Source organism: Pezoporus flaviventris, unplaced genomic scaffold, assembly GCF_033815535.1.
Source record: "Pezoporus flaviventris isolate CSIRO_AGI_PZ_B2104156 unplaced genomic scaffold, CSIRO_AGI_Pfla_v1 ptg000021l, whole genome shotgun sequence".
Taxonomy (NCBI): Eukaryota; Metazoa; Chordata; class Aves; order Psittaciformes; family Psittacidae; genus Pezoporus; species Pezoporus flaviventris.
This window is the reverse complement of record NW_026892569.1, coordinates 13,233,693-13,245,801: the sequence shown is the minus strand read 5'-3', so window position 1 is coordinate 13,245,801 and position 12,109 is coordinate 13,233,693. Positions and strand designations below refer to the sequence as shown.

The 12,109-nt window shown below is 40.4% G+C and overlaps 1 protein-coding gene across 4 annotated transcripts in view; it reads right to left on the bottom strand.

The window, feature by feature from the left end:
• Positions 1–12,109, bottom strand: part of SHISA5 (shisa family member 5) — a 32,570-nt gene that overhangs the window by 5,600 nt on the left and 14,861 nt on the right. For all 4 annotated transcript variants that reach the window (XM_061456181.1, XM_061456180.1, XM_061456183.1 and 1 more), the window contains exon 2: positions 509–624. In XM_061456181.1, coding sequence (XP_061312165.1) covers positions 509–624 — 116 coding nt within the window. The remainder of the gene's footprint in view (positions 1–508; positions 625–12,109) is intronic.

Here is a 12,109-nt window from a genome sequence, read left to right as displayed (position 1 = left end):
CCACAAAGAGCAAAGAATTTTTGCCTTGGACTCTTTAAAATCAGGAACACAAACCTGCAGCCAAGGTATCTATCATTTGGTATAAGACTGGAAAACCTACTGATTTCTAAATGTTACCTGCTTTTAAGGGTTAAGATGATAAATATCTCCTTTATTAGGTAAGGAGCTTCCAACCACAATTGCCCAAATGAGTTTCCTTTTCATGTTGCCTATACGCTAACAAATCCCTATCCCCTGCTTACTCAAACAACAAAAAAACAAACCCAAACCCCCATGTTGAGGGATGGAGAAGAGAGAACTTCTGAATGCTTAGAAAATATTCCAAAACACCTCTCTGCAACTTCTCATTCTGAAGCACCTTAAATACTTATTATTTGTGTTTAGGTATTGCAACTCCTGCAGCAGAGAAGTAAGGCAAAATTATTTTCACCTTAAAAGGAACACATGGTGGGGGGATGGGGAGGCTTGTTCAAAGATGTAAAAAAGAAAATAAATATCCAGTACTTACGCCTTGGTCTTCGACAGGCTTTATACAAACAGCAACATGAACAGGTGAGGCACAGAATAATAGTAATTATAATCACCGCACAAACAGCAACTCCAATAGCAGCAAGGGTTCCAAAACTGAAAAAAAAGATACCATCAGAAGTAGTAAGATTCTTCTACACAAATTCATCCCTCTACATCCTGACCTTCTGTAGCAAACACACTGCTGCTCCTCCAATCTGTTACTACTTCACACATTTGAAGAAATAACTGTCAAATGCAGTGCTAACATGAGGTCAGGCGTGCTAAACCAGCGGAAGCAGAGCAACCCCTATCAAGGCGTATGCTCCCCTGTGCATGAAATGAACCCAGCATGAGTCTTTGGTCCCTCTCATTTTAGAGACTCTGTGATTCTTGGTATTTTAGTACAACTCTGTACCCCTTTATGTACTTCAAAAGGTAACAGCAACAAATTTCAAAATCACTTCTTTGATGACTTAATTTTCCAAGCATTGCTTGACTGCTCTGAACACACAGGTAGGCATGAATGAGATGAAGCACCCCAGACTCTGGGGTCACAGCAAGCTCTTCACGCGTTGATAAGACCTCCCACACCCAATCTCGAGACAATTTTGGTACTGAGCAGACCTATCCATGCTGCAGATTCTTGGCAGGTTCCTTGGCATTTGTACGCAGTTGCTTTAGAAGCCACATTTCATATGCTTTGGAAGATCTGAAATTCTGCTAACTTTACTGCAACAGCAAGTATGCTATGCTGCATTTGAGAGACAGAAACACTCCCTAAACCACCAAAACCTGGTATGAAAGGCCAAAAATTACACCAGCTTTAACCACTGCGATGAGTGTCAAATGATGGAGATGACTGTTCATAAGTTTTGTTTACCGCACAGGGAAGAGAAAGTATCACTGTAAATCATTAAATGCCCGCTGACAATTCCCTTTCAAGTGTTAATTCACATCCTCTGTTTCCTACTGTCTAAAATCAATAAAGCTCTTCCACAGCAGGCAAGGTCTTCAGCATTTTCATTTCTTAATTTAAAAAACAAACAAATATATATATATATATATATATAAAAAAAGCACCATACATCAATTTTGGGAACAATTGCAGGAAGTCAGTTTTAATGAACAACAAGCTCTAAAATGAGTAGAGAGCTGGTTTTATACCCATCCTGTTTTTCCTTCTGCATAGAGATTTTGGCCACTCTCTAGGTTTTGCTGTTTTTTTTTACTGCTCAGTTTCCTGCTAGCAGCTCTGAACAAAACGACATCTCCAGAACCTCCAACAATTTCTGCTTGGCTACCAACCAGCCACCAAATGTGAAAATTGATTTTGAGTGTAAATGACACTGGAAAGGTAAATCACTGACAAGAAATAAAAAAGAATCGTTCTATCCCTAGCCCAAATTGGGAAAATGTCTCCTCAGCAACCTACAGCAACTTAACCCTCAGTAAGATGGACACTAAAAAACAGCTTCTTAAAATGCCTTTTTTTTTTTCCTTTAAGAGAGGCTCCATCAATTTTACTCTGTTTCTGCAACAGCTGGAAGAAAAAGCTGCTTTAAGAATCTGATCAACAACTTTATCTAATGGTAACTGTATTTTGTGCACTGATTTTGTTAAGTACTAAATATAATCCTATGGATCTACTTCTCAAGTACTAAATCCAACACTGTGGATTGCCTACAGTCACTGCATCTCAGTATTTACATGTAAAACAGGAAACAGGAACTGCTGCAGCCTCCTGAAATCAGAGAAGCCACATAAGAAACACTGCCAGGAAAGCAAAGATGATTGCAACACAGCTGCAGATGTAAAGATGCACACATGCTTTGTCACATTCATCTGCACCTTTACAGAAGGTTTTTTGTATGCTGACTTGCACACACAAACGCATTCCTAACTATGATGCTTCACATGCTCCCCCATCCTCACAGGCATTAGTTTCACTTTAGCACAGGAAGCTCACAGCTGGCTCATCTTCACCCCAAAAATCTCATTTCTCCAAGCCTGGTAGAAAAAGGAAGATACAAAATGCAATTGGTGGTGTAAACATGCACAATGATACCACATCCGGAAATACAGGCTGCCTCCTGTCCACAAGGCCAACAGCAGCCACACATCAAGTTAGCCTGGAAACACAAGCTGTGTATTTGTGCATCCGGAAATGGATTAGATGTAAGAGACCTGTGGAATTTAGATTAATTCTATAGGGTCCTCACTAGATATTCATTACATAAATTCATATATACAAGAAGAAAAAGAAGTGTGCACAATGATTCACACAGTAGGCTTAACTTGCCTGCAACGTTCAAACGGCAAGAATGTCTGTGACAAACCACAGATGCCTCTAGAAAATGCATGACAACAAATGTTACCTACAATTACTGCTACTTGTGGACTGCCAACAGCATTTTCCATGCTCTTGTTCCCACTTCCCTATCAACCCTGAGAAAGCTCTCTCACTAGGGAAGCTAACATTTCCATTATACACAATTATTACCAAGCAACATTAGCAGAGACAACAAAGGAAAAGTGTCTTCCAGGTTCTTGCTCTGGCATTTGCCCCAGTAAAGCAAGTAAAAACAAACTCACAACAAACCCACCAAACCTTTTTCCTAGTGAACTAGCTATGTGTCAAGGAAGGAGATTAGGCCTGAAAAAGAGAACTAAATTTTTTCACTTCTACAGACAATGAACCTCTGAACTTCAGCAAAAGCTGGGCAAAATCAAAGAAACCTAAGAAACTGAGAAAATGGACACTGTGGAGAAACATATACACATCACAACATAGCGCAGCAGGAAACTGGCAGAGCACCCTTATCTTTCAGAACCAAATTTGGTTCTGATACAAGGGAGAAAACAGCACAAGCATATCTGCAGCCAAGCCGGCCACCAACAGATAAACACTGGTCAGTTTGAAGCATGGGCTCCAATAGCTTATTTTTAATAAAGTTTATTGCTCACTGAAGCACATATTTCGCTGCATATTTAATACCTCTAATAAGGAAAGTGACAAAAGCAAAACTCAGAGGAAACAAAAAAAAACCAACCATCCTCATATTCACCATGTTATTGGAGACACCCTGTGCATTTTCATCATTTTTCTTCATCTTTGCTTAAAATGACACAACCATGGCATGATGACATTTTGCATTCATCTTTTAAAGAGCTAAATAGAGAGACATATTTAAAGTACAAGTGTGTCAGCTGTATACACTTTACAGTGCAGTTCTGTGTGTAAACAACACTGTGATTCCATTCTACCCATGAAAATACTGTGTAATTGCCACACACCAAAATTATAAGCCTTCAGAAACAGCCCAGTGAGCAAAATAACAGACAGGAGTTAGTTCTTCCCAGTTTTCTAAGAACTGTACACAACTGTAGGCATTTTTATCACCTGCTTTACAGCAGAAGCATAATTTTCCTGCCAGTGCTTGGACTCATGCAGACTGATGTCTTGAAGCAGCAGAAGATAGTGTGACTTTTACAGACAACAAACCAGTAAGTGTTGCGAACTTGCAACTTGTGGCATCAACACCTTCTTTCAACATTAGAGCTCTTCAAATGCTTGTGGGTTTTTTTTTTATCCATTCCCATTGATGATCAAAACTAGCAATACTCTTGGAATATCTGAACAGTCAGGCACTACCTTATACTACCCTAGCAGTACTGCCCTGAGCACTTCTTCCTGAAGATTCAGTAACAGAAGTCCCAAAAGTGCAGGAAGCTAACCACAAGTAGATTACCCAAGTGAGGCCAGAATGGTGTTCAGCATACTTTACTCAGTAAACCATCTAAGCTTCAGGAGACAAGATATTCCAGATACTTCATAAAGACTCTCTTGCAGCATGTTAACTCCAAAAAGCCTGTACTCCTTGCTTAAACAAAACCATTGCTTCATTAATTGCGTTCGCGTGATGAATCTGTCTAAAATGACTTTGAAAATATTTGAAAAAATATATTCACATTAAGTAATTTAATTACTTCTGTTAGCATTATACATAAATGAAAAAGATCAGACATAAGGGATTGTAGCTTAAAGATTCTTCCCCTAAATGGTTAACCAAGAAAGAGAAATCAAACAAAAACCCAAATCAAAAAACACACCTTCCCCACTGCATTCTGCAAACAAACATCAAGGTGTAGAAATCAGAGGGGCCATGGCACCAGATCATAATGCTCTGCTGCTTTCACAGTCTGAACACGGGCTTCCAGACTCCCACATCATATGTACCCGAGTCTCTAAATAAAGCACACCCTGTTATAAACAGCTTGAGTTTATTCCCTGCCATTTCCTGCTTCTTCCTTCACATGAAAGCTAACTTTTGCCAATAATTTAAAAGAAAACAAAATCAAACCTAATAGCAGTTCTACTGCAGCAATTATAAACTGCAACTTCTCATAATATCTACAGGAAAGTAAATGTGAAGAGACAACTCCCTGCCCTTTCCTACCACCCTCTCTTTCCTTGCTCTATTCTACCCCTATTCTCTCACTTTTGGAAAACACTAAATTGTATGTGTAAGGAGCATACCTCAAAGACTCACCTTACCTTTAAAGTTGCCTAATTATTCAAAATATGTATCAGTTCTCATAAAGGCAGGTATGTGATCAGTGCCTGTTTTACTCCTGTTGGTACTAAATGAGATACAATGGGCATATTAAAATGTGAGTATCAAACACAAGCTCTAAATAGTACTATTTGTAGAAGATAATTCTCAGGGCTGTTGTTCAGATCAGAGATCTCAATCTTAAGCACTGTCAAGTGTGTGTGTGGGGGAAATAAAATGCTTTGAGTGTATTCAAGACCTTTTAGAACATCCAAGTTTCAGTTCCAGCAACATATTATTAAACCTCCTGAATAGTCTGAATCACTTAAACTGGCCACATTCTGTAAGCCCTGCTGTAAAGAAAGCGTTTGTGTGCATTCATGACAATGGTGGACACTGCAAATTCCATCTTTAAAAAAAAAAAATCCAAGTAAACAACAATAAGACCACCTAGTTCTGAAAAAAATAGTTTTAAGCAGAAACTATTGTGAAAACTTGTGAAACTATAGAGAAACTTGTGAAACGCTTTATTTCAGAAGTTTTAATCTATTCCAAGATTTGTTCTGTTCTACACAAAAAACATTGGCAGGGTCCTTTTCAAAAGCACAGCTGCTTTTAAAAGCAAACATTGCAAATACTGAGTTATGGCTAACACTGGGTGGTCTGGAAAGTCTTCAGAAGACAATTTAGGCCATTCCTAAAAGTGTAAAAAAAAAAAAAAAAAGAGTATTCATATATCATTCTTTACTACTCCAGAAAAAGACAGTTCCCAGGAGTGTGACAGGATGGTAAATGTCCAGACTTGCCCAGATTCAGATAGAGGGCATGCCCAAACAAGTCCCCAGACTGAGATGTTTTCTAAGTCCAGCAGTTCAGTTGTGGCCATACAATGCCACATACAGCCTCTAAAGTTTAGCAAGAAAATAAATGATAAACTTTTGTTATTTTGTTAAGAAAACTCAAAGGGACTTCCAAGAGTCTTTCACAGGAATTCATTTTTACAACTTTACAAACACACTTCCTTGATTTACAGTTTTAGCATGGAGATTCAAAACACAAGAACCACTTCACTAGGCTCAAAAAACATTAAATAAATTACTATTATACAGAAAGCAAACTCCTGTGAGGTTCGTACTCACAGGAAATAATCACCATGACTTTGACACTTGATAAGATTGACCAGCCTCCTTCAGCACAGCTGGGTTTTGGGCCACAGAAGCTTCAGCACATGTGGACAACCAAAACCATAGTTATCCTCATAGCTCAGGTGCAATCACACTAATTGCTGGGTGTCTGCTATGACCTATTCCAGCCCCAGGTAAACTAGGGGCCACCTTCCCCAAATGAGATCTCCATATGATCCAGAAGTTTTTAAGAAACAAGGGACCGGTGATTCTTGTGGTGGGCAACAGGCTTAAGAGTCAGACTAAAAAGCATGTTTTCAAAACTATGAGATCTTGAAAGCTGCATCAGACTGGCAGGTTTGAGTAACTGCTGTTATTTTACGAGCTATGCAATGCAGTGAAGCATGGACTGGAACTGTAATACCCATCTTTCAGACGAATGCTAACTCAAGTTAGCATTTGAGAGTGTCCCTCCTAGGGTCTTGCCCACATACGCTACTTAACGTGACAAAAATAGCTTCATCTCATGTTTCCCAACACATCAGTGCAGTACCAGCTCAAGTCATCACTAACTGTAACCTGCTAAACTGCTCTAGCATGGGTACAGATTAACTGCCACTGAAAACCACTAAAGCTTACCACATTTCCAGCTCTTTCTGGATACCTCCCAAAAGAAGGAAAGTTTGGAGCAGGAGCCCATCAGCTCAATTCCTGGGACACTTCTGCTTGTCTGCAGTCCAAACAACCCTGAGCTACATACTCCAAAGTCCACAGCTGAGCACTGCCAGACAACCCTTTAGCAATCATCAGCCAAGCCAGCTCTGGCATGAGAACCAATACTGAAGTGACAATAATAATGCCATGGTAAGCCAAAAAGCCCTGCAACTGCAAAATTGTTATAGAAAAAGCGAACACAAGGCTCTTCTGAGAAAAAGTTTGGTGAATATGCACCGAAAGGGTGCTTTTTCTGTTTGGTTAAATAAGAAGCTGATGTGGGTTACTTTAAGCCAGAAATAATCCACTTCCATTTCATACACAAAGACCTACTGGAAGTAAAGCTAATTACTACTTTTTTAAAGCCAGTAACTTCTAAAGTTTTCAAAGTAGCAAATAACAGATTTAGCGCAAGTTCTTAAACAGTCTATATGAGAAAGTGGCAGGGAGGGAACTTCCTTGATTTTGTGGTTCTAGTCAGCCATCGGATACCCAGATCCAACAGGTTATTATGGAGGCTGCATACAAGCATCATCTTGGGTCTATAAGCAGTTTACTCATCCTAAATATGTCCATTTACATAAATCCCTTTGTAACACATACTAAAAATATAACTTTCCAGGGAAGTTTTGCAGGAAATCTGCTACTGTACACTCTGTAGACAGTCAAGAATAATTACTACAGGTAACTGGCACATTAAAAATATGCATGCAACAAGAGGAGAAGTCAGAGCTGCACTCAGAGCAACTGAAGTATTTTGTCAACACTGCAAGAACTAACACTGCAGCTTCATGCAGGTCACAAGACAATTCCAGACAAGTCCAAATGGACCCTGAGTCTAAGAACGGTTCTTAAACACCCTATAAGGCATTTGCTTCTACAAACAATAAATAAAAAATGCTCATTAGTGGCAGAAAAATATGTAGGCTATTACAAACACAGAAATTTGAGGCAAACAAAGTGAGTCAGCTCCCCTCCTACCATCAGGATCCCAGTTCAATGATACAGGATGTAGCCCTCCACCCTAACTAAAATTGGGAACTAATGTAAAGCCAGTGGGAGGAATTTTTTTTTTCTGAAATGGTTAACTGAATTAATAGAACAAGTTTAACTGGAAACAAAAGAAAAGTACTCCAGAAAGTTTCCCCACATAAACAGCAAATGTGATAATAAGAATTTGATACTGCCGATGCCATACTAATCTCAGGAAGCAGAGTTAAGCAATTAATTAGAAACTAACTTAATTTAAAGCTTTTAACTTGTTAAGCCAAATCTTTAAAAACAGGATTTTTGCCCAGCAAATTCCAACCCAATTTATGACATGTCAAACACACTGAAACGCCAATCAGTTAGACAAGGTTACACCCACCAGCATTGCCTGCCATATAACCCAGCTGTTACAGGAAACACACCTTTCTCTTTACTTGCATTACTTAAATGTCATTACATACATAAAAGTTAGAAACACTGTGTTCAGGAAGGAGCAAAGTTTAAATTAGAGAAATTAATTCTTCTATACAACTATGAACTAACAAGCTCATTCTCTCTCTCTTTGGGAGAGCTATTACTCATCGAGCACAATGAAGATCATCAAGGAAAATTTAACACTACACAAATAAGAACAGACTTCTGCAGTAGAGGTTACATCTGGCTGACCACTACTTCTCCTTTTATATGGGAATAAGACCTTCACTTAAAAAAGGGGGAATAGACAAAAAAAAAAGTGCACAAAAGTGGCTTTGATGACTGGTTCCTTCCACAACTTAAAAAAAGTCTTTAAGTTTACCTCCTAGTGGATTTGAGAGCCGGAGGCCATCTAGAAACAGAGGAGCACCACATTAAAAATGAACAGCATAAAATGTTTTTAGTAAAACCAGGCTTTGTCAAAAGACCAATCTTTGAAGAATTGCTAATGTCCTGAAATAAAACTAATTTGTTCATTTCACAGAAGACCCTATAACTGAAGTTTTAAAAGGGTAGGCAATTTAAGGACATTCTCTTCTCATAACACATCCACAAGACGATCTATCACAAATACCTCTGGCTACTACAACTCAGGCCGTGGCTATTTTACGGAAGCATACAAAAAGGCAGAGCTGCAGTTAGCTCTGGAACCCACATATTCAAACTTTCACAGATTCTATTAAATAACAACCATGGTCTTTTAACCATATTCTCAAAGAAGGATTCTCTGTTTCTTGGGCTACAGAAGCCTTCTCTGACGGTTACCCTACCTGCAGCTGCTTTGACAACTTCTCTCCAGAGTCAACCCGTATGTTAAAAATTACTGTTTTCAGAGTTACACTCTGCGGAGGCACAGCAAAGCCCACAGAGTTAGAAAGGGAATACTCTACCCAAGTTCAGTACATACACTCAATGAAGTACACACCCACAGAAACAAACCTCCTGAGCATAATCTAATGATTCATCTTACTGTGTCTTTGCATGTTTAGGCCAGACTCTCTTGGGTTTTGCAGTGGAACAGCCTTCTGTAGTTAGAAGAGCATGCTAACCCAACCGTACACATCTGCCTCTTGAGCCAGGACAGCATTTTTCAGCCTCTCCTTCCACCTTGGTTTCAATGAACCTGCATTGAGCCCACTTCCTGAAGCAGGCAGCTGAAAAATTAATAATTATTAATGGCAACTCACAGCTGCTTTGTCAGCTTTAAGTAGCTTCTTCACTGAGAATACACTGAAGATAAAACCAAATCCAAGTTACAAACTGTGCAAGCTTGTATCTACTTCTCAAACTACTAAAAAACTCAGAACAATTGTTTCAAGTAACTTCAAATCTGAATCTCAATTATTTCTAGACAGGAAGTTAACATTCCTTAGAGATGCAAGGCAAGGTTAGCCTCTGTCTGAATGCAAGCCTCGCAGAACAGATTCTGTATGCAGTTCAACTCAGTTGTCACAGAAAATACTAAGGACCAGCACTGGAAAAGAAATCCTCTGCTCATTAAATAGAGGCTGCTACCTTGGAAGTTCTTTTCCAATGAACAAACTTTGTGATTTATTTTCTTACCACTGGCAGCCTATTACACATGCCAGACCATCCAAATACACTGGAAAGTGTAAACTGAAGTCTCTGAGAGTGATGGGGAGGAGGAAAAAAGGGGTACAGTTCAATACCACAGTATTTTTTATCTGGTCTATAGAAAAGACATACGCTTGAAAACTTCTAAACTGAAGATCAGCAAATTAGGATAATAACAGCTTCCACTGTTAAAAAAATCACTGGTTTTGAGAACTCATGCATGTAGTATACCATTGCAGATTATATATTTAGGCAGAGGCAGAAAGATGCCCACAGAATCACAGAATCCCAAGGGTTGGAAGGGACCTCAAACGATCATGTAGTCCAACCCCCCTGCAAGAGCAGGGTAACCTAGAGTACATCACACAGGAACTTGTCCAGGCGGGCCTTGAATATCTCCAACGTAGGAGACTCCACAACCCCCTGGGCAACCCATTCCAGTGCTCTATCACTCTCACAGTAAAGAAGTTTTTCCTGATGTCCACATGGAACCTCCTGTGCTCCAGTTTACACCCATTGCCCCTTGTCCTATCACTGGACATCACTGAAAAAAACCTAGCTCCATCATCCTGACACGCACCCTTCACATATTTGTAAACATTGATGAGGTCACCCCTCAGTCTCCTCTTCTCCAAGCTAAAGAGACCCAGGTCCCTCAGCCCCTCCTCATAAGGGAGATGTTCCACTCCCTGTCATGGTTTATACCCTAGCCAGACAGCTTGTTCACTCACTCCCAGTGAGTGGTGCTGGGCTGAGAGCAATCGAGCCTCCCCCCTGGGGCTCTCCCCTTCCCTGCTCCCATGAGGGATGGGGAGGAGGATCGAACAATTGCAACTCTCACGGGTTGAGACAAGGACAGTCCAGCAACCAATGTACAACACAAATCACCACCGCTGCCACCAACAACAACGATAAGAGAAAATAACAAGGGAAGAGACCGGCGTGACATTTGCCATCCTCCAATCCTCAGGCACCTCTCCTGTTTCCCACGACTTAACCAAAGATGATTGAGAGTGGCTCAGCAATGAGCTCCGCCAGCTCCCTCAGCACCCGCGGGTGTATTCCATCCGGACCCATCGATTTATAGATGTCCAGAGTGCTTAGCTGATCCCTCACCCAATCCTCATCTACCAAAACAAACTCCTCCTTTATCCTGACTCCTTCTGGGGCTATAGGAATCTGGGTCCCCTGGGGAGAGTCTGCAGGAGTAAAGACAGAGGCAAAGAAGGCATTCAGCACCTCTGCCTCCTTTATATCCTCTGTCTCTAGGGCACCCACCTCATTCAGCAGTGGGCCTATATTGCCTCTTGTGTTAGTTTTATCCGCTATGTATTTGAAGAAGCCCTTTCTATTGTCCTTAACCCGACTTGCAAGATTAAGTTCCAAGGAGGCCTTAGCTGTCCTAATTGCCGCCCTACATCCTCTAACAGCTGTCCCATATTCCTCTCAAGTGGCCAGCCGCTCCTTCCATAATCCATAGATTCTCTTTTTCCGCATGAGTTTGCCCAGCAGTTAAACCATACGGTTTCCTGGCTCCCCTACTTGACTTCTTACCCACTGTGACACTCTGGTCCTGAGCTCCTGCATTTCAATCAAAGGCAAGCAGAACGACATAAAGTCACAAGACAGCACATTGATCAGCCCATGAGAAAAACTGAATGAGCAGAGGGTATTTGGTCTCTACCAGCAGAGGGTTCCCAGGAAGACTGTCATTCCACATCCCTCTTCTCATCACCTAAGGATGAACAGCCTGTTCTCAAGCATTACTGTAAGTACTACACAATGTGCTTCAACTTCAAGGCAGAAATTAATTCAGAAACAGAGTACAATTAACTGTGTACAAAGTCAATTTGAAGTTTTGTTTCCATTTAGGACTGACAGCAGCTGCCCCAACTACACAACTTTCTTCCGTAATTTTGATACAGATGCTTTCAATCACTCCACCTCCTTAAACACTCAAGTGATTCACAATTAGTTGAATTGTGAATTACTTGATATGAGTCATCTAATTTCCTTTTCCAGTAAGGGTCACTTTTGGAAAATTGGCATGGAGGCTAAATAACCATGTTACCAATGAAAATTGCCATATGACTGCTGTTCCAGTGAATCAGTGCTCTGCTTTTTGCATAGTTTCTTAAAGCAGTAACACCACATGCTGCAGAACGGAAG